The 27,919-nt window shown below is 38.1% G+C and overlaps 3 protein-coding genes across 3 annotated transcripts; all 3 read right to left on the bottom strand.

Moving 5' to 3' along the window:
- Nucleotides 1–233: 233 nt before the first annotated feature.
- LOC106919229 (uncharacterized) lies at nucleotides 234–8,634 on the bottom strand. Its single transcript, XM_088015263.1, has 11 exons — nucleotides 8,507–8,634; nucleotides 8,246–8,433; nucleotides 6,672–6,812; nucleotides 5,674–5,812; nucleotides 4,532–4,709; nucleotides 4,161–4,302; nucleotides 3,939–4,076; nucleotides 3,097–3,155; nucleotides 2,159–3,013; nucleotides 1,589–1,665; nucleotides 234–792 (listed from the first exon to the last, which is right to left on the bottom strand). The coding sequence occupies exons 1-11, from the start codon at nucleotides 8,618–8,620 to the stop codon at nucleotides 700–702; spliced, it is 2,124 nt and encodes a 707-aa protein (XP_087871389.1). The 5' UTR covers nucleotides 8,621–8,634; the 3' UTR covers nucleotides 234–699.
- A 1,577-nt stretch (nucleotides 8,635–10,211) lies between these two features.
- Nucleotides 10,212–19,294, bottom strand: LOC106919244 (uncharacterized). Its single transcript, XM_014989475.2, has 11 exons — nucleotides 19,122–19,294; nucleotides 18,868–19,049; nucleotides 18,101–18,238; nucleotides 17,468–17,603; nucleotides 16,872–17,049; nucleotides 16,049–16,190; nucleotides 14,917–15,054; nucleotides 13,843–13,901; nucleotides 13,602–13,745; nucleotides 13,425–13,501; nucleotides 10,212–12,676 (listed from the first exon to the last, which is right to left on the bottom strand). Exons 1-11 carry the CDS (start codon nucleotides 19,230–19,232, stop codon nucleotides 12,584–12,586), a joined length of 1,398 nt encoding a protein of 465 aa, XP_014844961.2. The 5' UTR covers nucleotides 19,233–19,294; the 3' UTR covers nucleotides 10,212–12,583.
- A 1,085-nt stretch (nucleotides 19,295–20,379) lies between these two features.
- LOC106919243 (uncharacterized) lies at nucleotides 20,380–26,134 on the bottom strand. Its single transcript, XM_088015266.1, has 11 exons — nucleotides 25,988–26,134; nucleotides 25,731–25,906; nucleotides 25,410–25,547; nucleotides 24,810–24,942; nucleotides 24,388–24,565; nucleotides 23,982–24,123; nucleotides 23,709–23,846; nucleotides 23,090–23,148; nucleotides 22,315–23,004; nucleotides 21,359–21,435; nucleotides 20,380–21,241 (listed from the first exon to the last, which is right to left on the bottom strand). Exons 1-11 carry the CDS (start codon nucleotides 26,093–26,095, stop codon nucleotides 21,155–21,157), a joined length of 1,926 nt encoding a protein of 641 aa, XP_087871392.1. The 5' UTR covers nucleotides 26,096–26,134; the 3' UTR covers nucleotides 20,380–21,154.
- Nucleotides 26,135–27,919: the final 1,785 nt, after the last annotated feature.

Below are 27,919 nucleotides of genomic sequence, written 5' to 3'. Positions count from 1 at the left end.
TGACTCAGAAAAATCTTCCCTTGCAAAATTAAAACCACTTTCTAAAGTTTCTCCAACACCATGAAATTAGTTTTTTTTTAACCCTGATTTAAGTGTTAGAGGCTAAATTTAGATATCAGAGATAGCAAAAATGAGGGTAATAGAATATTTTCTTGTTAAATATTTTCCTCTTACGAAGAAATGCATCCAGGTGAAAAACTATGTCACATAAACAAAATCAAGGTAAATACAGGTCAATGTAAAAATAGTTTATTCTGGCAAACCTAAACATTTAGCTCCCTCACTTGGAAAAGTTTTCCCTGCCCTCAATAGTTGTCTTTGATTTATTTACATCATGAGAGACGTTTACAAGCATTCTTTACAAATATTAGAAATTCTTCCAGGTTAGGAAACACAGAAAAAAATAACAGACAAAAACCATTTAAACTACCAAATTCTATATAGAACATTTTCAATATTGATTCAACAACCGGAAATAAAATGTAATAATTTACAGCACAATTTCAATAGGCCTTCGCAGCCCTTAGCTGCTCGGGCCTAACTATCCACATGTGATTTATAAATAAGCTAAATGTATGTATAGACATCAAATAAAATACAGTCAACAATATACAGACAGGAGATGAAACAGTGAAGCTGAATAAAAACATCTGGAAACCCATTTTCTGCAGAGTTCAGTAACATTCATATTTTTAGCCACTAGGGGGCAGCTGTTATTTCCAGTGCACCGTTTCTCCGGATGGTTACGATGATGTTTTGTGGTAATCCTTGATCAGTCAGTTCTTTTTTAATCTGTAAAAGAAACAAAAGGTTTCGTTATGATTCAGCTCTGTTTGGATTAGACAGATTATTCAGTTTTCTTTCACCAAACTGGTGGATCCGTCATTACACCTTAGAAACTATCCATTCATCAGTTTTTGTCACATAGTTTCACCATAAAGTAACTTTAAGCATCTTTTGCACACAAACAGATGCATGAATACTGCCCAAGCATACAGCATGTCTTTGTTCATTAATGTTACACAAACATAAGTTACTGAAGATGCAGTGATAAACAGTAAAATTGACAAAAAGCTTTCATAAAACTTGACTTGATGTGAAGCTGCCATAAGTAAATTAATAACAGCAATTTACATATTTTGCATTTGTACTTTCATTTTATGTTGTTTTTATGTTAATTTAAGGGAAAACATTGTTTTCCTTAAGTTTCACAGTAAAACACTTATTCCAGCAACATTTTTAACCATAAAATTACCAATGACAATGACATGTAATCATGAAAAAAAAAAAAAAAAAATTTACCTGTAATTTATGGTAACTACAGCTGCCTGCATTTAACTGTGAAATTTACTTCTTTTTTCCAGTGTACAATGAAACAATAACAGTTAAAATAATATTATTCATAATAATAATAATAAAAGAACAGTTTTGGATGTAAAATAGATTTTTCTGAACATCTTGTGAAATCTTCATTTCTTTTACTATTTTACATTCAAACTTTGTTCAAACTGCACTAATAACTAAAACCATTTAAAACATGCAGAAGACAATTGTTGTTGCTCAAGTGAAAGTCAAATAATTTACTAACCAGTTGCAAGATTGTGTTGTAGTCATTCTCCAGTGAAAGTCTTGTTGAGATCTTTGCATTCAAAGCAATAACATAATCTAGAAAAAAAAACATGGAATCCATTCAATAATCTATCACAAAATGGTTTAATTTACTAGAATACTTTACAACATCTCAAAAAACTGAATGTCACATTTTAAAAAATGGAATACAGATTTATTACACATGGTGTGATCTAATTCCATCAAAATCAGATTTCTTCTATTTATTATCTGGGTTATAAATAATAATGTTCATTTCTAAAACTCAATACTTGGTTGTTTTGATAGCTGCCTTCAGGTTGTTTGCATATCCCTGTTACAGGTGAACCTTTTCCTACTACATGTTTTCATTGTCTGAAACACTTGACTTTGGGTTTTCATTATCTGTAGGTCATGATCATCAAAATATTTTAGTTTGCATATAATGAATCTTTAAAATCTATCGGGGTCAAAAAATATCCAACTTTTTTATGATTGTCAATTTTTTTGAGTTGTACCTGGATACAGATTCTGATCGTGAAACTGCATGACATATGTTGGTCATACTTACATGGTCCTGGATCCGATGTGCTTGTAGGCGGCGGAGTTGTTGGGGCACTGGTCTGAGGTGATGGTGACATGATTGGTGGGGCTGTTGGGGAGACAACTGTAGTTGTACCTGCAGTTGTAGTTGGGACAGATGTGGTCGTAGTTGGGAAATGGATGGTTGTTGTTGGCATGGGTGGAGTGGTTGTTGTCGGTGGAGCTGTAGTTGTTGGGGCAGATGTGGTCGTAGTTGGGAAATGGACGGTTGTTGTTGGTGCAGCTGGCGTTGTGGGTGGGGGTAGAGGTGGAGGCGTTGTCGGTGCAGCTGTAGTTGTAATTGGGGCAGATGTGGTTGTAGTTGGGAAATGGACGGTTGTTGTTGGCATGGGTGGAGTGGTTGTTGTCGGTGCAGCTGTAGTTGTAGTTGGGGCAGATGTGGTTGTAGTTGGGAAATGGACGGTTGTTGTTGGTGCAGCTGGTGTTGTGGGTGGGGGTAGAGGTGGAGGCGTTGTCGGTGCAGCTGTAGTTGTAGTTGGGGCAGATGTGGTTGTAGTTGGGAAATGGACGGTTGTTGTTGGCATGGGTGGAGTGATTGTTGTCGGTGCAGCTGTAGTTGTAGTTGGGGCAGATGTGGTCGAAGTTGGAAGCGGGGTTGTCGTAGTTGGGAAATGGATGATTGCTGTTGCCATGGGTGGAGGGGCAGTCGTTGGGGATTGGGTGGAAACTGGTGGTGTTATAATTGGTGTGACTGTTGATGTGGGTGGGACGGTTGTAGTTGTGAAGTGGGTTGTTGTCGTTGGAGCTGCTGATGTTTGGGAAACGATAACTATGGTACCTGGGGGTAGAGCCGTGGCTTGCACCAGTTGACTTGGTGCAGAGTCTGAAAACAGACCAAGATATTAGCAGAAGCTTTACTAGCAGTGTAAACAAAGAATCGATTAAAACATTATAAACTGTACTCACGATTCCCAACTTTTACAATGACGCATCTAAGGTCAGACTGATACACGGACGAAGCTGAACTGTGGAAATAATTTAGTACGTTAGTGTCACTTATGAAATTAGTGCCTTTATTTTAACTTAGCTAAGTCTAAAAAAGTTTTGATAAACACATTTGAAAAGCATACATTTGTCAAATCTAAAGATTAATTTGCGTGAATTTACATGATGGCTTTTATTCACTCTATCATCTCTGCTAGCTTCCACAGACCCTTGTCATGACAGGATGTGCTGGAGGTTTACATTGGGGGTACTGGGTGCAGCATTCCTCCCTCCTGAACCATTGGTGAAGGGTCTGTAGACAGGGAAGTCGGTTGTCTGTTGAGAGGACGATGAAGCTGAGCCTTGCCTGCAGGATCCTCTAGAGGTCTATCATGCTACTGTTCCACTTGATGACACCCAACCAGGTTATCCTGCTTCATCATCAGCCCTGAGACACGACCTTGAACTTCTTGGTTGTGGTTGCATCATCTCACTCCCAAACCATTGAAGGGTCCATAGTCAGGAAAGGGACTGTCTGTTGAGCGGATGAGGATCCTTCAACTACTGTTCCAGTTGATGACACTCAACCAGCTCATCCAGCTTCCTTATCAGCCCTGAGACATGACCTTGATCTTGTAGCACTCTACCTCCATCCTGAGGTCAGGTTAAATGGCCACTCCATAATGAGTTTAGTGTTTATCACCCTGTGATGAGCTGGCGTCCTGTCCAGGGTTTGGTTTGCATCTTGCGTACCTCACCTCATGTGCCGGAAACAATCCGATCTGAAACCAAATCCTTCAAATTTTTGAAGAAAAAAAACTTACGTCGACTGGACGACAAAGCAGATGGGATGGCTTTCTCCACTTTCAAAATTAGATGGTGTCCATGTCAAGGTGAAGTTTCCCAATGCCTGTGTGTTTTTCACCACATTATGAGGACCGCTGAACAGGAGGCCAGAGATCCTTTGGAAACAAGACATTAAGATGTTTTTAGGTGATAAACGCTGTGTTTTCTAATCTAACCTCTGTTGTTTTGCTTCTGCCTACGTGGATTGAGCGGCCTCTGCTCTGATGTTGATTTCTACTGTTTGGCTGACAGTGGTGAGGATCTGGGCTCCGTGGTCCGGAGTCGGAGAGAGGAATCTGGGCAGATAGACTCCTTCAGAGCAGGACGGCACAGCAGGATCCACTGGAACAACAAAGGAAAGCAAGAAATTTAGCTCTGGTGATATAATTAAGGATGAAAAGCCTGAATTTATTTTCCACAAGTTGCACCAAAAGTCTCTGAGTAGCATAACAATGTAACTATTTGGAAACTCAACCATAAACGATAAAAGGTCAACTTCTCGATGCTAGATTTGACTTTAAAACGGCTCCTAATGGTTGTAGAACCCTGAAATCTGAATGTAGTGTTGGACCTTTCCAAACAAACTGGACCGGTATCTTGCTGATGGCTTCGTTGGTCGTCTTCTGCACCAAGGAGCCGTCGGGTTGAAACAGATTTATGTTCTGCCTGGGGAAGTCTTCCATCACCAGCTGCACTGCGTAAGGCCCTTCGTTGCTGCTGTTTGTTGGACTGAATGACAGACTGCAAGACTGCAAGAGGACAGAAAAGACCAATGCTAAGTGATCTAGATCAGGGGTGTCCAAAGTGCGGCTCAGGGGCCATTTATAGACTTGGTCTGATTTTGTGCAGCCCCCAACTGCATTTAAAAAAATGATACAAATTTGGCCTGTCAATGCAGGTGGAGACTTTTAATTTGTAATCAGGGTAAAACATGATTTTCTGACACAGGAAAATGTAAAATACAACACAAAGTATTTGCCTTATTATAACCAAGTTTGAGCAAAAGGTAAAACCAAGTTTATCCAGAGACTTTCACTAAAAACCAACTTTGCTGCTCCCAAATCAGCTTTTATTCTCTCTTGAACTCGGCTAATTATAACAAATGTTTTTGAAAGAAAGCCACCCAAATCCTGTTCTTAATATTGAAAATAAATTTATTCACTTGAGCCCGAACGGAACTGAAAATTAGATGTCTTTCTTTTTACTACAGCAAACATGCAAAAAAAATTAAAGTAATAATAGTAAATTTATGACAATTTTGAGAGAAAATTTCTAGAACAAGAAAAATTACTAGAAAAAAAATCAAATTTTTAAGATTATCAGAAATTTTCTACAATCTTTTTTTTTAATTTCTGCATTTCAATTTTTTTTTTATAAATTTCTAAGTTTTCCAGAGAATTTCTAAGATTAATCACAAAATTTCTGAGTTTTTAGCTGAAATGTATTTTTTATATATATACAAACTGGCGCTAATACACTCTCAAGTTTTAGATCTACAATAAATATCGAGCTACTTTACTTGCTTAATTGTTGCTTATTTATTTGGGGGGTCCGCTGCTACTTTTGAGTCCACAATTTTGGGCCATATGGTAAAAAGTTTGGTTACGCCCGATGTGTCTCTTCCCACATGTCTTTTGAGGTATTTTGAAAGCGTCAATAAAAGCAAAACCAAACAACACAGAGTGTTTTGTGAATTTAGGAGCCGCTACGTACAGGTGAGAGGCTGAGGACGGACGGAGGCGTGCACGGGTTGCACTCTGAATCTGATGTGATCCCGTTTCTGCATCTGACCTCGTCTCCATCGGGGTCAAACGCCAACAAGCTGATGTTTCTCGGACAGTTTGAAGGAATCCTGAAAGTAAAAACCCACAAATCACTTTTCACAGCCACACCCAGACTCCTTCACCGTAATGCGCTTAATAAAAGCTGCCCAACTTGTTCTTTGAGCTTTTATCTTCGTCAGGACATCCCTGTGATTCATGTGTTAATCTTCTCTTCAGAAACAATGTGGTAATGACGCTATAATGAGTCTGGTTGAACTTTTCTGCCATTGTTGAATCTTTTTTTTGGAAACAAGCCTCTAACACACATGACTCACAATTAAATTCCTGTAACAAGTCCTTTCTTGTCGGCCAAATTGTGTGAATATATAAAAACGGTTTGTGCTGTTCATACACTGCAAAAACACAAAATCTAGTTTCTAGTGCAAATATCTGAGTACACTTGAAATAAGACAAAATTAGCTTACAAATAACATTAGGACAAAAATATATGAGCTTGTTTTAAGTCAATAATTCCTCAATATTGATGAAAAGGTATTAAATTATTTAACTTATAACAAGATATTTTTCCTATGCTTTCACTGAAATAATCTGCTGATGAAACTAGAACTTTTTCATCAATACTATGGAATGAATTGACTTAAAATAACCCCCTATTTCTTGTAAGTTAGCTTTCTCTTATGTGTTTTAAGATGTTTGCACCAGAATGTAGATTAAAAATACAAGGTAAAATTTTGCGTTTTTGCTGTATAATGCCCCCATGTGTGGCCCTTTTGTGCCATTTCTGAATCAATTTAAGGTTCATGGACCTCCTGTTTCTGACACTCTGGTGCAAAAATGAAGATTCACAGAGATTTAAATGCACACATTGCAACTTAGAAGCAACATTTAAGGTTCAGTAAAGCTGAAAACTGAATCCTGCAGGTTTACCTCAGGGCTGGGAGGATGGTGGTCACTGGCGAAGTGTTGATTTGGTTGCTGTCGGACCGGAAGCTCAGCTCGACGTCAGTCACGGCTCTCCAGGACACGATGCTGTTTATGATTCCAGTTATCCAGTTTCCACCATCCAACCTGTAGGGGGAGCAATTGAGAAGCTGATTGTAAGAGCGCTGGAGTTTGAGGTCAACATGAATCGATGAAGGTGCAGAGATTTCATCAGTTACTTTTGATTTAAACTTCACAAGTGGTGGGTAGTAACTAGTTACATTTAGTTTGCTATTACAGCATACTTTTTACTTTTACTTGAGTAATATTATTTTGAAGTATCGCAACTCTTGAGTAAAATGTCTTGATACTTGACCTAATGCGAGTTATTTTACTTATAGAAGAACAAACATCTTTTAGACAAAAATGTATAAGATACAGATCCACAAACTGTGTTAAAGTGAGACCTCTTGTTCATAGACAAGCTTTGTTCATGCTATTTTCTATCTCCTGAGCCTTTTGTGTCGTTTAGAGATCAAGTAAATATTCGGTAAATGTTATGTATCACTCCTGTACCGACTCTACCCTGTTGGAACCAGAGAAGAATAAAAACACAAATATGCAACCAGACCAAACGTTTCTTGTTTGAGGTGAATCAGAATTACCTAAATTATTTAAACTTTCAAAATGCCACATCAATGAACGACTTCATTGATATTTATAAAGTCGTTTTCCTAAAAACGACTTTATATACAGAATGATTACTATCTCTGTCAACAATGGGAATAATGTCACTTCAGACACTTCTGAAAGGCCGACAGACATTTAAGTTAGTCACACCTGTGGATGTACTTGAATGCCACACCTGGGACTCTCTGCTTTCATGTTTGACACAATGTGAAAGTAAAAAGAAAGCAGCCAAGATATGAGGAAGATAATTGTGCAGCTGCACCAGTCTGATTCATTTACAAAGACTTGAAGGTGCTGTATTAATATGTCCAAACAATTATTTGAAGTGCTGACATGATGGAAATGTCCGACCATCGTACCGCTCAGGAAGGAGACGGGTTCTGGTCCAAAATGTGCAGACTGGCCTCAGATCAAAAGGTAAAGAGCTGAAGTTGTCCTGTATCTCAGCAAGGAGGAAGTAATGGGTCCAAAAGAAACATCAACAGTCAGAATTTAGTTTGCAAAAGCACAGAGGGATAAATATATTCATTTTTATCAACATCTCCTGCAGATACCTTAGTGTCTGATGACACTGAAGTGGAACAGTTTGATCATAATGACCATCGTTACGTTTGGAGGGAAACCGGGGATCTTTGTACAATCCTATCTGTGAAGTACGGGGGTGGCAGCATCATGTTGTGGGACTGTTTTGCTGCAATAATAACCTTTAGCTTGCAGCCAAAGTGGCTTCAGGACAACTTGTTTGGTGTGGCCAACACAAAGCCCCGATCTCAACTCTGGAGAAGTTGTGGGTTGAAACAACTTCAAACTTCTGGAATTTCAACGTCAGACCTAAACGTACAACTTAAGAGACAATTATTCAATCCGACCGTCACCAAAACCGGACTCACTGAAGCTGAAACGGAGCGGTGCCGGACACCAGGCGGGTCATGATGCCTTCTCTCTGGCACCACTCGCCCGGGCTTTCATCAACGACGTTCAGCTCCACGTCCGCCGTCTCACTTCCACAGTTACCACTGCAGCTCCACGTGTCGTTGGCTGTACAAGCAACGAAGCTCAGCTTGTAGCGAACGTTTACCTGAGGATTAGCAACAAAAGGTGTGAAGGAAGGTTAATGTTTGGAGGGCTTTTTTTAGGGAGTCTCAGCTTACCAAGAGAGATCCATTGGTCATCATTTCCTTTGGGTAGTAGGTCATCACGGTGCCGTAATAATGGACGGCTTGTGATCCGCAAACCAGGAGCAGCAGCGACACAGAGAGCAACATGCTGACAGAGTGAGCTCTACACCTTCTGTCTCTCCTTCCTACTGTTCATTCCCATAAAACAAGCTGAAGGGATTGTTGAATATTTCACTCTTATTTTCCAAAAGCAAAGTTTTCAGTCTTGTTCTCATTCACTACACCTGCAAATCATTATACAGCACAGGTGTGGGAATATGTCAATAATTAATCAGTCAAAATTTACTTTGTTCAATTAAAAACAAATAATTTTGCAGTATATGGTTTGTCACACACTGATGTACATATAAAGCATTTATTTGAGTTCATTTTAAAGAAAGAGACTGAAGAAAACACACATATCCAGTTTATTAGAACAATTTGAAATAACGTGGTTTAAAGGTTGATCTACTGAAAAAGGGATGAATAAAAAGTAAATGTACTTTTTTGGTCTCCTTTTACATAAATTACTGCATCAATGCAGCCTGGCATGGAGGTATTTTACTCAAGAGTAGAAATACTTCATAATATAAATACTCAAGTGAAAATAAAAAGTACAAGGCAGTAAAAGTACTCCTAAAAGTACATTTTTAAAAAAGTTACCTAAGTTAATGTAATTAAGTAAACGTAACTAAAAATCTGTCCCTTAATCTACCAAACCTGCATGTTTTTTAACCTGAGCACCAAATCACAGCTGAATGGATAAAATTATCTGAATTGTTTGTTTTACATTAGTTGGTTCCACCTGTTCGGCTCTTTTATGAATATTTGACGTCAGAACATAAAGTCCAAATACCTCAGTTAAATCTGACATTTACCTCGTCGCCTAGCAACACATTTTACTTTGGTCATGTAAACAACACCAAGCCTTCAGGGTAGATGCTTTTACTTTCTGTTTGTTAAAAGGAAATATTTTGCATGATCAGATTAGACGAACGACTGCAAAGTGGCAAAGTACAAAATTATTTAAAATATTAAATTCAGTTCAGTTTATTTTTATAGCTTTAATTTGCAATTTGTCTGTTTACAAAACAGTTCGATCCAAATAAATCACACAGATTCATCCTGACTATGAAACAATAAAGTCGTGAAGTTCTTTTTATTCAGATTGGTTTAAAACATTTTCTATCTAAGTAAATTTGCAACATTCAGTCCTCCTGGAGAATCGACAGTTTTACTCAACGTAGAAACTTTACATAACAGAACAAGCAGTGGAGTCCGACTGGTTCGGTAGACATGAGGTTTGATTTGCTGATAAAATCAGACGATTATGCAAGAAACCAGTCCTGTTTATCAAAGCTAATATTAAAATAGACACAGAGGAGAAGAAAACAGGAATTAAAAGAAAAATGATGAAGTTGTCTTTTTTTTGTGAATCCTGCCCTGACCGGTTCAGCCAGGTGAAACCGTGACGGTTGTAAAGTCTGTTCAGGCTGTGACCCGATTCACGAAGGCCTCATAGTTTGACTCTTAGTCATTTTTAAACAGCTGCTCTTTAGTCAGAGTAAAATATGAGGAAGTAGACCAACTCTTACTTCAGCACAATGTTTTGGTTCTCTCCTCTGACAAACACAGGAAGTAATTGTTACATTAGTTATATAAAACAGCCTCTGACAAAATAAATAAAAAATCCCACTGGAAGATTTCCAAACATTTCCTTTATTTTTCTTCCTACCTGCAGCAATGAAAAGCTCGTAACAAGCCTCCAGAGTTACACCTCATTAACTTCCTGTTATTTCACATGAAGCAAAATGGCAGCAGATGCATATTCTGCAAAATAAACACATTTTCTTTGTGACTTTACTACTTGAAACCTGCTTACATGTATCATATCTACTTTTCTTTTGTGGTTCAGTTTGATTTTTACTTTTCATTTCAAAGTCTTGACACTAGAGAGTCATGCATGTCTCTTTGACTTTGAAGACACAAAAGATGTAATTAAATGCTTGTTTACCTTAAATTTTGCCAAACCAGAATCTCTTCTGAATACCAGCAGCTGTTTGTTGGCATCCAGCTTTTAATTATGTTTGTTTTTATATTTGTAGATGGATTTTCTTCTGCTTTTATTTCACTCCACAAAGTCTGAAACGTTAAAAGTCCATTTTTAAAAAGGGAAACATTATGAGATTCAGTTTATGCAACAACCAGAGGGTTTCACACGAAATAACTTTAAAAACTTGTTTCTTTTCCTAAATGAGTGAACCAACAATCAAACTTTGACATTTTCATCTCCAATAAACCCAAACTTCGATCTAAATGGCCATATTTTGTCACTTATGTCAACCATAATCAGATGTGTTTGAAGTGGCCAAAATGGAAGAAAAGCAGAATTATTTAAAAAAATATTTATTACTGAAGTTCACAGAAAAAATGAAGAATCTAAACAATGACAAGAAGAAACTAGTTACATTTAATTAATTACAATTAGTTGAGTAACCTTTTTGAAAAAATCCAGTTTTAGGAGTATTTTTACTTGAATACTTTTATTATGAAGTATTTCTTCTCTTACTTGAGTAAAATTTCTGGATTTTCTTCTCAAAGCACAAACATGTTTTAACCAAAAACTCACCAGAGACACACCTGCAGTTTTTGTTAAAGTTTCAAACTTTTTTTTTATTGAAAGAAACTGATTTGAATTTTTTTTTTGTGCTTGATTTTGTTGTTTTTTGTTACTTACATGGATTATTGTCATTTTTGGCATTAAAATGCCAACATTTCCAAAATGACTTTACATTTTGGTCCGTCTGATCATATCATTTTTAAATATTACATGATTGATAATTTACCCAGTGCTTCAGCAGACTTTTTAACAAATACTTTTTCAGTTTCTTGGTCAGATACTTTTTACTTTTACTTGAGTAAAAACATGTTGAAGTACTTCTACTTTTATTAGACTAAAACTTTTGAATACTGAGTAAAGAAAAGTATTTGGGAAAACTAGTATGCAAGTATTATGTAACTGTTTCATCGTCACGTCTGAGCGGATTTATAAAATTATGCAACTATAATTAATAATTATAATGACTCATCTGCAACAACTTCACTTTTCATTTCTACTTGTATAAAAAGTTTAATTAGCAAAGTTGTGAAACACATTGAGGGCAAAGATGGTGGGAAAAAAGCAGAGTTGTAATTTATTCTCCAGTAATTCTGTGTTTCTTGTTTCTGTTGTTGTGTTTCACCTTTGACCTTTCACCTTTCGCCTAATGACTTCTGCAGGTTTTCACCAGCTGCTTCACGCCCGTAGAAATGCTTTTATAAGTGACAAAGTAATCAGCAATTAAGTGATTATTTTAAGAGGACCAATAGTTTATTATGCACCAGTAAATCATAATAAAAACACTCTGAATCATTCGACTTTCATTACGCCCATTAGTTTATACTCTCCTTTTCTGTCTTAATTGACCAATTATAATCCTCTGTGACATGATTTTAGATCATTTAGTGATCATTTCTGCTTTTGACGTCTATTATATTAAATTATTTCCGATAATGTGATGACAAAGGCATAAATACCAATTATAAAATTACAAATATGGATTCAATATTTCACCGTTTTCACCACAATGTCGACTTAATTTCCTTTGAACTTTGATTCTGATCAGTTTATGACAGTGATTGATTATTGGGATCTTTCTGCTGATTCTCTCTGGCTAATTTTAAATGATTTTTAATTATTTTTTTCTTATGTCATTCAACTAGAAAAGTTTGAGACAATACAAAGGGCACCAGGCTGGTATTTACCCCCAAACATCTGTTGGCATTAACTTTTAAATACTTATTTTATTGCAAAACAAACATTTTTTTTGTATTCAAAATAATGTCACATCTTACTTCAGTCTGTTAACATTAATTTCCAGCTAAGCCATGTAAAATGAAAATGAAATTGAATATTTTGATGTTTAACATCCTGTGCAGAAAGCTTCATAAATGTGGTTGATTACAAACGTATGAAAAATAAAATCCTGAATCAATGAGTCACAAAAACCATTTTCCTGCAAGAAGTCGCCGCTATCTGGCAGCTGTTACTTCCAAAGAACCGCTGCTCAAGATCCTGACGCTGATGGTTGGTGGCAGCCCATAGCTGATCAGTTCTTCCTTAATCTGGAACAGAAAACACAAAGTTCAACTGAGATACAATCAGCGCATTATCATAAACATTATTGATTTATTTTTGTGCACAGAACAAATTTAAAACGTGTTTAAAGCTTAATAGATCACAGTTAATGTCATGATGTGTGCTTTGATGGTGGACTGAAATGCAGAATGGCAGAGAAGTTTAATAAAACAGATTATGGAGAACCTTTTTCAAAAAACTAAAACAAAATCACAGGAAGTCATAGCAGAACAAAAAACATAAATCCAGTGGAAAAGCCAGCAGGGAACCAGGGACGAATGCAGACAGTAACTGGGTTTAACACGAGGAACCAGCAAGGAGTGACTGAAAATGAAGTGCTTAAGTGCTGGGAAGTTGAATTATGAACAAAAGACCAGATGAGCTGATGAGTTGCAGGTGAGGAAAGAAGGAGGAAGAGACACATTGGGGACAATCAGGTATTGGAAATGAAACTCACAAAAATATATGGACATAAGAAACAATTAAACTAGAGTAACAAGGAATAGACAAAACTAGAAACACTAAGAAGGACTGAGCTAAAGAAAAACAGAAACAAGACTGATCTAATAAAAAAAAGATAGCATAGAAAATAATCAAACGTCAAAAACGGTAGATAATAGTTAATGCTTAGAACTTAGAGTCACATTATTGCTGCCTAAATCCGTCCGAAACAGTAGAGAAAATAAAATCACAGAAGGTAAAACCATAAAAACCAGCTGAAGTTGTGACTGTTACCAGCTGTGCGAGGGTCTCCTTATCATTTATCAGAGACGCGGCGGCCGAGATCTTTGCGTTCAGGGCGATGACATAATCTAGAAGATCAGGACACAAATTTAGTTCCGATTAAAACCTATTTCAGATGAAGCGCCCCAGCTACAGCTTCCTCTGTAAAAGGGAAACTCTCACACTCACATGGTCCGGGATCAGGTGTTGTTTGGTTTGCAGAGGTGCTGATGGATGTGGTGCTGGTCGTTGGCGGCCGGGCTGTTGCTATGCTCACTGAGGGTGTTGGTGTACTGGAAGGGGGTCCGGTTGTAGCTGCGGCTGCAGCCGAGTCTGACAAAACATGAGATCAGCAAAACAAAATCAGAGGAGTTGAGGAAAAAATGTCAGCAAATTAAAAACGGGATAAAGGCTGAAGGTTTCCACTCACCGTTTCCAACCGTCACAACGACGCAGCGAAGGTCAGAGGTGAACACAGAGCTGGAGAAGCTGTGGGAGAAAGTCAGAGACACTTTAGCAACAGTTTAAATACAGTTTTTCAAGCTTTTGAAAGAGATTCTATAATAAATCCTTCAAAAGTTGATATTTTTAACGGTTGGAGGAGATTTGGAGTTTTAATTTGGTGTCTGCTGGAGCAAAGCCAGGACTAAAAGTCATGCGTATATTAATTAGGTACTTATTACCTAATTAAATAAAAGGTAAATCAATTAATAGACAATTAAAATGATTCAAGCGATATTAATTCTTTAATTTATCAATGACATCATGTTGTTCTGTAACAATTTAAAGGTAATTAATTGGAGTATTTAGAGTTAATTACAGTGTTCAATGTCAAAGATTATTGAAACACAGGATGACCTACTAGCATCCTGCAGAGTTTTAATTGTGTGTGTTGTAGTGACCGCTGATGTCTTCATAAAAAATTCATAGGTATAACAGAAACTGATGATGATGATGATGATGAAAGCTTTGATAAAATATACTTTGAGACCAACTGCACTTCTGATTTTACTGTCTTATTAGTAAATGTTATGTTTTAATTGTTCACTTTTGTGTTTTTGTGATCTAAAGAGCTATAGAAATAAAATTTATTAGCTTTTTTATTTGGTTTCAAAGCTTTTCGGTAACTTTCTTCAGTGAAGACATGTTGGACGGCCGAACGATAGAGATGAATCCAACCTGAAATCATCTGAGATGATGATAAACTGCTTCTCCTCTCATCTTGTGAATATTTTGCTATTCAAAAAATTTGTGAAAATCCCAAACTGTGGATTGTCTGTCAACAATTTGAAGGCATATTTTACTGAGATTGTCCCTTATTGACTCTCTGCCACAAAGAGTTTCTTTTCTTTTTAAGATCTTTTTTTAGCTCTGGTGAGTTGACAGCTATCAGACAGGAAATGGTCAGAAATGCAGCAAAGGATTCAAGGTCTGGAATTGAATCGAGGTTGGATTTTGCAGACTTTCATGTTACAGTACAACATTAATGAGAGTGGATACTGACTTTGCCCGGACGACGAAACAGATGGGATGGCTCAGTCCGCCTTCGAAGTCAGACGGCGTCCATCTCAGGGTGAAGGCTCCTGGCCCTGATTCGCTCCTGATCACGTTGTGTGGGCCGCTGAACAGAAGCTCAGTGATCCTTCAGACACAAAAATCAGAATCAGAGGGATATTTACAGAATTTTCACACAACTTTACATTTTAAATGGGCTCCTTGGTCCATCCATCATCTAGACACAGTTATGCTTGTAGGGTTGCAGACTGGAGACAGTGATTTTTTTTCCAGCGGCCATTGGGTGAGAGGCAGGGCACATTCTGGACATCACAGACACAAACCTACAGACAATTTAAGTCAGGGGCATCCAAACCTTTTGCCAAGTGGGCAAAAAGTAATCATGGGCCAAACAAACCTAAAATCAAGCAAATAAAGTAACGTAACATTTATTGTTAGTCCAAAACTTGAAAGGAATTTTTGCAATGGTTTATTTGGGCTGATGTAGATATAAAAACAAGGATTATATTTCTGCCAAAACCCTTTGTGATTAATTTTGTGATTAATCTCTGAAATTTTCCAGAAAACTATGAAATTTTCCGGAAGAAAATTTGAAGGAAAATTCAGTTTTTGTGGAGCTTTACTACTATAATTTGACATGTTTGCTGTATTAGAAGAAACACACCTAGTTTTCATTTTCTCTTGGGCTCGACTGAGTAAATTTATTTTCAGTAATAAAAACAGGATGTGGGTCACTTTCTTTCAAAACATTTGCTATTTTTAGCCAAATTCAAGAAGGAATAAAAGCTGGTGTGGTTGGTTTTGCTGCAGCCACTGGGTTTTACCCTTTGTTAAAACTGGGCTATAAAAACATAAATACTTTACATTTTCCACAAACGGCCCCCGAGCCGCACTTTGGACACACCTGATTTCTGCACCGCCGTGCAGAACTTTACATCTTGGCAGTGAAACTAAACCTGCTGAATGACTAATAATGAAAACAGTCTAGTTCAATCCTGCGCCTTGTTTCCATTCTAAGCTCCGTCCCGTCTCAACAAACCCGTCTAACTGAAACCAGTTCTTTCTACCGGTTTGTTTGTGTTTAGCTCAGCCTCTTTGAAACAAGTTTTGCTTTCTCTTACTCAGACTGCGTTGCCTCGGCCCTGACACTGATTTCCAGGGTCTGATTGACGGAGGTGCTGAGTTTTGCCCCGTTGTCTGGAGTCGGAGGCAGGAATCTGGGCAGATAGACGCCTTCAGAGCAGGACGGTGCAACAGGATCAACTGCAACAAAAGCAGCAAGTTTGTAAAGAGCATCATTAGAATCACCTCAGGTGTTGGTGTGTCAGTGTAGATCAGTCTTTCTCAAACTGTGGCCCCCAAAACCCTGGTGCCCCCTAGTGGTCCTCGACATACTGCATGTACAGTAAATGACCGTTTAGTTGAGCTGAAAGTGTGACGCTGACAGTTAGCTTACCAAAGCATTGTGCTTAAAAATAACAAAGGATACTTAGCGTAAGTCACTCAAAAGAAAAGCTAAAGATACCAGGATGAGTTATCTGATCAGACGAATTCATGTCTGCAGGAATATTTTTCAGTTTCTCAGGGCGAACGTCTGTTTTAAGGACACTATTATAATACGTAGCATGCCGCCAACGCCGCTGCACCCCACGCTGACTAGCTGCATCTAAGCACCGGAAATAAAATGATTATTTACGTCTTTCTTTGACTGCCAAAGCAGTTCAAGTCCATCTTCCTTTTACTATGATTCTAAATTACAAATATGCTTGTAGTAGAGAACTTATTTTTTTATTACCATGTTTTCCATTATAGAAAAACTTAGAATCTACACTTTCAAAATCTGCAAAGAACTTAAAAAGTAGACTTATTCATATGGCTTACAACACCACCCATCTCATTACGGTGAACTAGGAAGACTTGTGGTAAAAGAGTTTAACATCGTACCTTTGAAAACAAACTGGACGGGTATCTTGTTGAGGACGTCTCCTGCGTTCCTCTGTGACGTTCCACCGTTTGCTTGAGTCAAGGTGATGGTCTGAACAGCAACGTCCTCCATCATGAGCTGCACGGCGTACGACCCTTCATTACTGCTGCTGGTGGGGCTGAAGGTCAGAGCACACGACTGCAAGAAAGCAGAAAGAGACGAAGGGGTCTCAACTAAAATCACTGCAAAGTGTTTACACCATCTGGAGCCCTCAAGGTCGAACACACCGAGGCGAACTGATTCTGTGAGATGATGCAGATTTCAGTCAAACAACAGTTTTCCTGTAACAAATCATTTTACTTCTCTCAATCTGAAAAGGATGCTGGAAAGTTTGATGAGCTCCCGACTCCACAGAGTGAATACATGCATGTGGGAAAAGATCAGCCGTTTGGGTTTCACAGTGTTCAGCTGAGTCAAGTTTACAGCTCTGGAAAAAACTCGGAGCCCATTGAAAACCTCATGTAGGGTTTGGTTGGTTGATCAGTTTTACCTGAGTGAGTCAGACTTGTTTAGTGATCTGTTCTTTAACTCCAGACCTGATCCAGGTGTTACTTACGGGTGAGAGGTGGAGGACAGGTGCCGCTGTGCAGACGTCACACTCGGATGCATTTTGTGCATCTCTGCATCTTATTTCATCTCCATCTGGGTCAAATGCCAACAAGCTGAAGTTTCTCTGACAGTTGGAAGGAACTCTGCGACAACAAAGCCAACAAATGTTTTACACCCACATTTTGATCCTGTCAGTGCAGAAAAACCCTCAGTTTGATCTCAGTTTAAAAGAAAAATGCTGTGTCCTAGTTCAAGTATCTTGACTGATCAGTTCTTCTGCATTTCTTTCCTCCACATTGTTTTGTTTCAGCCTCCTGAAAAGCATTTTATCCTTTAAGGAAACACTCAGCCATGGGACTTACACTAACAGAACCCATTCTCTCCTCCATTTATGTCATAAAACATTTCCTTGTGCGTATTTTAAAAAAAAATCTTTAGCAAAGCGGGAATGTTGTTTTGTCCCTATATGTGAAAGGAAATACTAAAGTACCAAAATACGCAGTAAAATGCCTTAGTACTAACTTTTCATGTTGTTTTTTGTATGTGAATATTTCTGTTAAGATAAAACTGATTTAGACGTAATCAGAGGTTTAATGATGATATTTGACGTGAATATCAAGAAGGGAAAAAGAGGAACCACCTCAGAACAGGAAGGACTGTGGTCAGTGGAGATGTGTTGGGTCTGCCGGTGTCGGAGCGGATTCCTTTCTCGTCCTGCATTTGGACTCTGAACGAGACAACCCCGTTCCTGTTGTCTGTCCAGTTTCCACCGGAAAACCTACAGAGGGACAAATTAGAAAGTTTTCAGATGTAACTGGGTGTCAGAGAACCTAAAAAATGTACTCAAGTAGCAGAAGCACGCAGACATTAAAGGTACAAAGGATCCATCCAATAAATGACTGAAGCTAGAGTAAAAAAGTATTTGGTAAAAAGTCTCAAGTACTGAATAGCTGATCAAATTATCAGTAATTTAATATTTAAAAATTACGTCATCGGATGAACCAAAATATAAAGTGAAGTGGAAAATTTGCTATTTTCAGGACGAAAATGGCAATAATTCATGTAAGTAACAAAAAATAAAATATTTTTTCCAAATCAGTTTCTTTTAATGAAAAACTTATGAAACTTTGATCAAAACTGCAGGTGAGTGTCTGAGTCTGGTGAGTTTCTCGTTAAAACATGTTTGTTTTTCATTCAGTGGAGAGAAAATCCAGAAATTCACTCATGTAACAGTAGAGATACTTCATAATAAAATTACTCAAATAAAGGTAAAAAGTACAAAATACTCCTAAAAGTATTTCTTTCAAAACAGTTTCTCAAGTAAATGTAATTGAGCAGAAAACTGATTAAAATCTTTCTGTTGATCAGTTCTGAGTTTATTTCTGAGTTACTCTGAGCTGAACTCACCCAGACTGACTCAGCTGGCTCCCATTGTTCACGCTGCTGACCAGCCTTTCCTTCTGACACCATTCGCCGCTGATTTCCTGGATTTTGTTCAAGATTATCTCTGAAAAACTGCAGCTGTTTCCACAAACCTGAGCGTCAACCTCTGCACACGTGCTGAAGCTGTACAGGTAGCGAGCCACGGTCTGCGGATTGAAAGTAGGGCAGATTAATAAAATACAAAAGGATGGAAAAAGCTGTAAAATGTTTGAGCTCACCGGGAATCCACCCGCCTGGAGGTCTTTAGTGGAGGAGCTGTAGACGAAGCCATAATAATCAGCCTGAGAGCCGCTGATCAGCAGCAGCAGCAGCAGCACAGAGGACAACATGTCGACTGAATCGAAGCCTCTATGCAGCTCAGACTGGATGTTGTTAGAAACAAAAGGCTTCATGCCTGAAGAGACTCCCACTCCTCCCCTCTTTGTCTGCTAAGCATCACAGTTACTGCAGGATTAAGTCACACAAAGGAAACCGACTTTCCTGGGATGAGGAAACGTCGCCGTCTGCTGCGTCTTTGGGGCAGAAGGTGTTGAAATACAGTAAAAACTAATTACACAGGAATTTAACTCAACATGGGGACGTAATTTAAACTGATGTACGCACAAGATTTCTGTTTGTGTTTTATGTTTATGATTTATATATTTATTTTGCAGGTGTTTTTCACAGTTCACTGTAGTGACAGACTTTAAAATATTGTTAGTTTATAAACCCCCTGGTTCTGGTCCTGGTCCTGGTCTGGTTCTGGTCCTAGTTCTGGTTCTGGTCTGGTTCTGGTCTGGTTCTAGTTCTGGTTCTGGTCTGGTTCTGGTCTGGTTCTAGTTCTGGTTCTGGTCTGGTTCTTGTTCTGGTTCTGGTTTGGTTCTGGTTCTGGTTCTGGTCCTGGTAACCAGAACCAAACATGGAGAACCATAAATCTGGAGCAAACTTCCAGAAAACTGCCAAACAGCTGAAACACTGAGTTCCAGCTGTTTAGAGTCGATTTTGAATATTAAAAAATTAAACATTGACCAACATTCTCATGTGCAATAATGAGGATAAAATTGTTCACTGTGTCTTTTATGACTATATTTTGTATTTTTATGACTTTGAACTGCCTGTTTCTGAAATGGGCTGCACAAATTAAACCTGTTGATTAATTATTTGTTTCTTGGTGAATTTGAGTTTCTTCTGCTTCTCCTTTTCTTTCTGCCGACGTCGTCTATCTTAACTGCTACATTTCTCAGAACAGGTTTCTGTTTGTCTCTGTTGTTGTCGGCATAATGAGTCACACAGTCTGACCTGTTCCTGGGTCACATTCATCACTTCACCTCCGTTCACACCTGCATGAATGGACCAGCAGAGCCTGATCAGCTCAGACAGACACAGCCTTAGTTTGGCCTCTTGGTTTTATTGCATAAACTTTATGTGGGGAAGATTTCCTCTTTTTTTTCCTTAACAGGAATTACTTCAAAAGATAAAACGTTATCTGAACAGGGACAGATTTTACATCTTTTTATTTCTTTTTTTTCCCACGAATACAAGAAAATCTATTTTATTACTCAGAAGAAGCCATAATTTGATACAGACTTTGAAGGATTACTCTGAAACTCATCATGTTTTGATCATAAACTTTGTCTAAACATAAGGAAAACAAAAAAGCAGCTGCTGCATAAAAACACAGCAATGCAAGAGGGAATATATCAAATAATTATGTAAAGCTTCTAATTCTTCACCTTCATGCTGACAGTGAAACTTCTGAGTTGAACAAAACTCATCAGCATTTCATATTTTACTTTCATTTGGAGGATTCATAACCACACATTTTCACCTTCAGCTTTTCATGTTTCTTTTTTTACCGTGACAGACTGTATCTGCATGAAATACTTTTAACAAAACTTCATTCTGCACAAAAACAGAAAGTTAAAGCCGTCAGCAAAAATATGTAAGGAATACAGAAAAGCCTGATTTTAGCATCAAGAAGTGAGTCTGGGATCCTAAATGACATGGAAGGTTTTTGGTTATGTTTCTAAGTTCTTCTGGAAACTGGATTTTATCCAAAACCTGTCTTCTTAAAGGGCAAAGGACAGCGATATTATACATCTTTAAATTGGTAAACAACTGGAAATATTAGGGTATTGTGGCTTTACAGTATTTGTTCACATTCAGCAAAAGGATAGTAACTTGTCATTGTGGTTCATTAAAGTAAGTATAACCACGTGAATCTGATGAAAAGTGAAGAAAACTCTGTTTCTAACCACACTGAGGCTCAGATTCAGGCTGTTGCCTTCACCACTCCGTCACTCAGCAGCTTTAACGTCAGATCTGGAGGCAGCCCCTGTCTTTCCAGCTCATCTTTGATCTGCACAGCAAAACACAGTTCCCTAAGTTAAAGTAACATTTTGTCTAGGAAGAATAGCAATGCACAAAGGAAAAACAAAGCAGACCAGGATGAAACTGATTATCATTAGTTACTGACCAGGTTGGTGATGGTGGCAGAGTCAGTCTCCAGTGACAGTGAAGTGGAAATCTTTACATTCAGAGCCAAAACATAATCTAGAAGAAGCACAGAGTCAGCATTACTACTTAAAACAGGATCATTAATCAATAAGGATCATTAATCAATAAGGATAATTGATCAATAAGGATCATTGATCAATAAGGATAATTGATCAATAAGGATCATTAATCAATAAGGATAATTGATCATGTATTCTGGGATGAGTTTGAGGTTTTTTGTCATCTTTTCCCCCATTTACATTTTTAATATTCCTTTTAAACCAAAGACAAGTGTCCCTCTGTCCATTAGTTCCCATTTAAACTCCATTTTGTTGAAATGCAATTTAGTTTCTGTTTTCCTGGAGTTTAAACTCATTAAATATGTTTTATAAATGTCATTATTCATTATTTCCCTAAAGTTAATAGTGATAGTAATGATCATTTTTCACTATAGTCACAGAAACTGAAAAAAAAGCTTACTGTCAAATAATGTATTATTATTATTATTATTATTATTATTATTATTATTATTATTATTATTATTATTATTATTATTATTATTATTATTATTATTATTACCATAGCAACCAGTAACTGGCAGCTCCTCCCCCTTTTCTCCTCCTTTTTGTAAAGTAAACAGAAACTCAAAGTGCTGTGTAATGATGGAGAGAAGATGCTGCTCAGGATGCAGCATCGCAGTTGATGATGAATATTTTACTGTCAAACAAAATGTGGATGGAAACTTTGAAAAGGCTTTTTTTAAGTTCCAGGGACAAAGACAGAGCACTTCATGAAGAAGAAGAAGAATGTAACCATAAATGTTGCTCCTAAAGAAAAGACATGTTGGTACATAACTTTTCTACAGCAATCTATAAATCTGTGAACGTCCAAGAGACGCAGAGAAACTACAGATCTACCAGGTTTGGTGACACTTACATGGCCCTGGTGCAGATGTTGCAGCGGGTTGGTTGGTAGTTGGTGGGAGCACAATCGTAGTTGGAGGAAGTGCAGTTGTAGTTTGTGGAGGTGTAGTTGTAGTTTGTGGAGGTGTAGTTTGTGGAGGTGTAGTTTGTGGAGGTGTAGTTGTAGTTTGCGGAGGTGTAGTTGTAGTTTGTGGAGGTGTAGTTTGTGGAGGTGTAGTTTGTGGAGGTGTAGTTGTAGTTGGAAAAGGTGCAGTTGTAGTTTGAAAAGGTGCAGTTGTAGTTTGTGGAGGTGTAGTTGTAGTTTGTGGAGGTGTAGTTTGTGGAGGTGTAGTTTGTGGAGGTGTAGTTGTAGTTTGTGGAGGTGTAGTTTGTGGAGGTGTAGTTTGTGGAGGTGTAGTTTGTGGAGGTGTAGTTGTAGTTTGTGGAGGTGTAGTTGTAGTTTGTGGAGGTGTAGTTTGTGGAGGTGTAGTTTGTGGAGGTGTAGTTGTAGTTTGCGGAGGTGTAGTTGTAGTTTGCGGAGGTGTAGTTGTAGTTTGTGGAGGTGTAGTTGTAGTTGGTGCAGGTGTAGTTTGTGGAGGTGAAGTTGTAGTTGGAAAGGTTGTAGTTGTAGTTTGTGGAGTTGTGAATGGAGGTAGGATTGTCATGAATGGAAACGTCGTTGGTAGGGGTGTCGCTGCAGTCGGAGGGGAAACGGTTGTTGGACCTGTGGATTAGGCAGCAGATCAACATCATCACTTCAGGAAAATGTTGAATTTAAGCTGAAAGGAAAAGCTGAGGTTTCCACTCACTGCTCCCAGTCGTCACAAAGACGCATCGAAGGTCAGACTGGTACACAGAGCCGGAGGAGCTGAGGAGGAAATTAGAGAAACAGCTTAGATATTAAACTGTTACCCATTGATTCAGTTTAACAACATATTAAAAAGGTTGATTATACAAACAGTAAAAAAGCAGATATACAACAAAAGATGCTAGTTTTTAGAAAAGATGATGAATCTATAGTTTCCTCACTCCTTTAAAATTCTGACATTCATCCATAAAGCACTAAATGATTTTGGACTTTCTCAATAATTGACCATGCAGAGCCGTTTGGTGTTAGGAGATCTGAATAGTAATAAGAACCAAAGTAAACAAGACGAAGCGGCTTTTAGTTTTTATGCTCCTGAAAACTTGAGGTGTGCAGAAATTGTTGGTTCCTTAAAATGAGAACGGAAAACATTTTTGCTAATTGTGCTATATAAACATACTTGTCTTTAATTTTGGTTTCACTCCTATTTGCTGACAAATATGAAACATATTTTCATTCTTAAATGAGCAAACATTTATTGTGAACCAACCCCAGTTCAATAAGCTGAACAATATTAAGAGTTTAAGCTTTTTTTCTATGCATTAATAAGAAAAGACACTAACTTTGCTTGGACAACGAAGCAGAGAGTTTGGTTCAGTCCTCCATCACCGGCCGATGGCGTCCATGTCAGGCTGAAGTTTCCTGACCCTGATGAGCTCTTGGTTACACCTGTTGGTCCGCTGAACAGGAGCTCAGTGGTCCTTCAATGAACAGGAGATAAACAGTTTATTACATTTATATTTCCAATTTTTTCCAACCTGCAAAGACATCAGTGCCATTTTTAAACTTGATTGGAGTTATTTAATACATGAGGTTAGCCTAAACTCCAGACTCACTCAGCCTGGGTAGCTTCTGCTCTGACGCTGATTTCCACAGCCTGGTTAATGTCGGTGTAGATCTGAGCTCCATGTTCAGGAGTTGGAGGCAGAAACCTGGGCAGATATTCACCTGCTGTGCAGGACGGAGCTGCAGGATCCACTGGAAGAAAATAACAAGGAACTAATTAATTCAAGCTGAAAGGAACTGGTCAATTTGGTCAAACAACCTGAAGCGGTTAGTTGATAGATGAATATTCACTCTGACCAGATATTTATCCACCTGGTTGTATTTATCTCTCCTACATCCCGTCTTGTATATTTTGTGAAATCTGTAGTTACTGATGCTTCAGATCTAAAATACGCAGAACAGAAGCAGATTTTTCCAATCCTGCTCGGCTCTTCTTGGGTTCAGAGTTTATTTTACCTTTGAAAACAAACTGAACAGGGATCTTGCTGATGGCGTCATTCTGAGGTTTCACCTCCTGTGAATTGTTGCCGTTAGTCAGAATGATGGTCTGCCCGGTAAAATCCTCCAGAACCATCTGAACCGCATACGGACCTTCATCACTGCTGTTAGTGGGACTGAATGACAGAGAACAAGACTGGAAGAGAAGAGAGAAGAAAAAAGGTCCAAATTAAAACTGAATCAGATGATTATTGTCATTTTTCAAAATCTATGATCTTAACTTCAAATTGAGAATCACTTTTCACTAAGGTTTAGAGCATCATAAATAATTATGTAATAACCTGTTACTCTTTCACTCTGTGGTCACATTTAATGAAAAAGTAGTAAAATCCAGACTATTTAGTGTTACTGACTGCAAATTTAATAACATTTATACTCACTGATGAGACGCTGAGGACAGACGGAGGAGTGCAGGTGATGCACTCTGGATCAGCTGCATATCTGCATCTAACATCGTCTCCATCCGGGTCAGAGACCAACAGGTTGATGTTCCTCTGACAGTTTGAAGGAACTCTGAGAGAAAAGAAACATCTCAACCACTCCTCTGTCAGTCCCTCCAGGTGTTTCTGTCATAATTTAAACCCGTCTGACTGGTTCTCCAAGGTTTCTTCAGCACAACAATTTTATTTCTAAGAACCTCCAGAATACTTTCAGTTCAGTTTCCTAAAGATGAACTCGCTCCACAGAAACCACTTACTGATTTTTAGTTTTATACTGATACATCTGACAGGTTAACAATGTTCACTTTGAAGAACAACATCTGAATTATCCCATCAACACACCAACATATGCAACAGATTTTGTAAAACAGGAATAACTGTCCAGTTTTTATTATGTTGATTATCTTTTGCTTCTGATTTGCAGAGTTTCATCTGCAAATGTTGATTAAGAATAAAAAACAAACAACAGTTTTCTAATTATTTTGCTGTCAGTAAAAAGCTGTTTGTAGATAAAATATTTAAAATGATGAACAGAATTACCTCAGCAGAGGGATGATGGTGGTTTGGGGTGAAGAGTTTGGCTTGTTGATGTCAGAGCGGTTTCTCATTTCAATGAGCAGCGTAGCTGCCGACAGTTCAATCCCATTTCTGTTTTCTGTCCAGTTTGTAGCATCAAACCTTCAGTAGATGATAATGAGAAAATAATGCAGCAAGACCAAATCTCCAAAGACCAACAAAACTAGATCATCAGCTGATTATGTCAGGTTTTCCAAATCCAATCCAAGCTGTTCTGTTTCCAGTCCTCAGTTTTAATCTGAACATGGCAAAATTATATTTCCATTAATGTTGAAGTGGACTTACGGAGTATCCAACGTTGACAGGAATGTAACTAGAACAGACACAGTGTAGGCTGTCTGACACCATTCACCTCCTCTTTCATCAAGTGGATAAACTGAGAACCCGCTGCAGTTTCCATTACAAAGCCAAAGGTCGAACTCTTCACAAGAGCTGAAGCTCACCTTGAAGTTAGTGGTTGCCTGTGAAATTTCAGTGAGGAGCTGTTGAGTACACTCTCTGAAAAAACCAAGTGTGATATTTTATAAAGGAGCTCAACTTACTGGGTATCCGGCTGGCTGAATGTCTCCAACAGAGTAGCTGAAGACGACGCCAAAATAAGCAGCTTCAGCTCCGCTGAGGAGCAGCAGCAGCAACACAGACGGCAGCATGATGACAGAGTGAAGGTTTCAGAGAGAGACTGAAAGTTATCAGCGTCAAAAGAAGTTATTCTTCCACAGACAGCCTCTGGTCCACACCCACTGCTCCATTCATGAATGGTTTACTGGTATGCATTGGTATAGTTGGCCTGAAGGCTAAAAGGTAATGATGAAAATATCTGATAGCTGAACGTTTACATTCAGAAGTGCAAAATCTGCATGACAATTTGTAGTACATGCAAAAGTCACAAAACCTTTGCTCAGCCTCCTGAGGCCTGAGTTTTTCATTCAGTGCATTGTTGTCCCCGTATGAGGACGCAGGGACTTATGAGGCTAGAAATACAAATCTAACATCAGGGAGAAGATTTTCAGGATGAACAGATTTAAAACTCAAACAGCTTCTTTTATAAAAAATATTGATCTCTTCCAGCTGATATTTATACCAACAGCTCAATATTTAGTGTCATCCATTGGAAACCAGCACACAGAGTATCTGCCTTTGTTACATGGTACAATGTTTGATTATTAAAAACATGAATTTCATCCATCCATCTGTTTTCTTATGCTCAGCTGAGGCTGGATCACGAGGTCAGCAGCCTCAGCAGAGAGACCCAGACTGCCTGCACATCATGAAGGTTCTGGTTGATGAACACATCAATGGCTTCAGTAAATTATTAAGACACAACCATACAAAAAGGAATAAATCCAATGATTATTTAAAGCCCCACATCTTATAAGCGTATGTGAACTTTAGAGTAGAATCCAACTCTTCAGTATCTTTATAATAATGTTGACTTGTATACCTTTGGTTTATTTAAAACCACAGCTCTTCAATTTTCACCTCTTCAGCTTTTCCATCATGACAGGATGTATCTGGCAAATAAAAATCAAGAACCATCCCCAGAGTAAAAACAAAGAGCCTTTTACTGCAAGGAAAGCAGAAAAACTTTATTTTACCATCATGAAATGAGTCTGGGATTCAGAGACATAAACACTGTGAAAGATCATTCAGGTCTGTTTTAAAAGACTTGATGTTATTTGTCCAAGAAACAGTTGTACCATATGATTTTATTCTGTTTATTATTCTGATTTATTCTGTTTGCTTTTATTGACAAACAATTAGAAATTATATGCTGAAGAACATTTTGACTTTACAGTATTTGTTCACATTCAAGACAACAATATTAACTTTTCATTTGCATTAATTAAAATAAGTTTTACCCCATGATAGATGAAGAAAGAAAGATGAGTGGTTATAGAAAACACATTTCCCTGGGAGGATCAGACTTGTTCTCATTTTTAGCCACTAGGGGGCGGGAGTTGTAGCTCTCACTGCGCCACTGCTGAGCAGCTTTACTATTATGTCAGAAGGCAGTCCTTGTCTTCTCAGCTCCTCTTTGATCTGGAGAGGAAAAAACATGAAATCAGTTATATATTATATAATCAATAAGTCACACAGAACAAAACTAAACCACAGTTTTATGGTAAAAATCAGAGTTGAGCTTTGAATCAGGTTTACAAATCCTTTAAAGATCCATCCATTTTTTCCTCTTATCTGGTGTTGCAGCCTCAATAGGGAGGCTCAAAATGTGTCTACTCAGCATTGTCTAGGATATCTGTGTGTGTGTGTGTGTGTGTTTGTGTGGGTGTGTGTGGGGGTGTGTGTGTGTGTGTGTGTGTGTGCGTGCGTGTGTAATGACAATTGTGATAATGCTTTTCTCCTTGAATGCAAGTACTTTGCCACATTGTCAGCCATCTTTGTTTAAGGGTTTCCCACCATCTCATTCTTTCAGACTCCACTGAAAGCTCGTGATCATAGATGATGCAGATCAACTA

This window comes from Poecilia mexicana, unplaced genomic scaffold (assembly GCF_051168715.1).
Source record: "Poecilia mexicana isolate PSO_F unplaced genomic scaffold, ASM5116871v1 scaffold_18, whole genome shotgun sequence".
In the NCBI taxonomy this organism is placed as follows: Eukaryota; Metazoa; Chordata; class Actinopteri; order Cyprinodontiformes; family Poeciliidae; genus Poecilia; species Poecilia mexicana.
Note: the sequence above shows the minus strand (reverse complement) of the source record. Positions and strands in the feature narration are given on the sequence as shown.

Coding starts and splice junctions, on each gene's coding strand:
- LOC106919229 (XM_088015263.1), bottom strand. CDS start 8,620: ATGTTGCTCTCTGTGTCGCTGCTGCTCCTGGTTTGCGGATCACAAGCC. Junction 8,434..8,506: donor TGACCAATGGATCTCTCTTG/GTAAGCTGAGAC, acceptor GCTAATCCTCAG/GTAAACGTTCGCTACAAGCT. Junction 5,813..6,671: donor ACCATCCTCCCAGCCCTGAG/GTAAACCTGCAG, acceptor TTTTACTTTCAG/GATTCCTTCAAACTGTCCGA.
- LOC106919243 (XM_088015266.1), bottom strand. CDS start 26,095: ATGCTGCCGTCTGTGTTGCTGCTGCTGCTCCTCAGCGGAGCTGAAGCT. Junction 25,907..25,987: donor TTCAGCCAGCCGGATACCCA/GTAAGTTGAGCT, acceptor GAAATTTCACAG/GCAACCACTAACTTCAAGGT. Junction 21,242..21,358: donor CTGCCACCATCACCAACCTG/GTCAGTAACTAA, acceptor TTTGCTGTGCAG/ATCAAAGATGAGCTGGAAAG.
- LOC106919244 (XM_014989475.2), bottom strand. CDS start 19,232: ATGTTGTCCTCTGTGCTGCTGCTGCTGCTGCTGATCAGCGGCTCTCAG. Junction 17,604..18,100: donor ACAGTCCTTCCTGTTCTGAG/GTGGTTCCTCTT, acceptor TTGTTGTCGCAG/AGTTCCTTCCAACTGTCAGA. Junction 13,502..13,601: donor AACACCTGATCCCGGACCAT/GTGAGTGTGAGA, acceptor CTGATCTTCTAG/ATTATGTCATCGCCCTGAAC.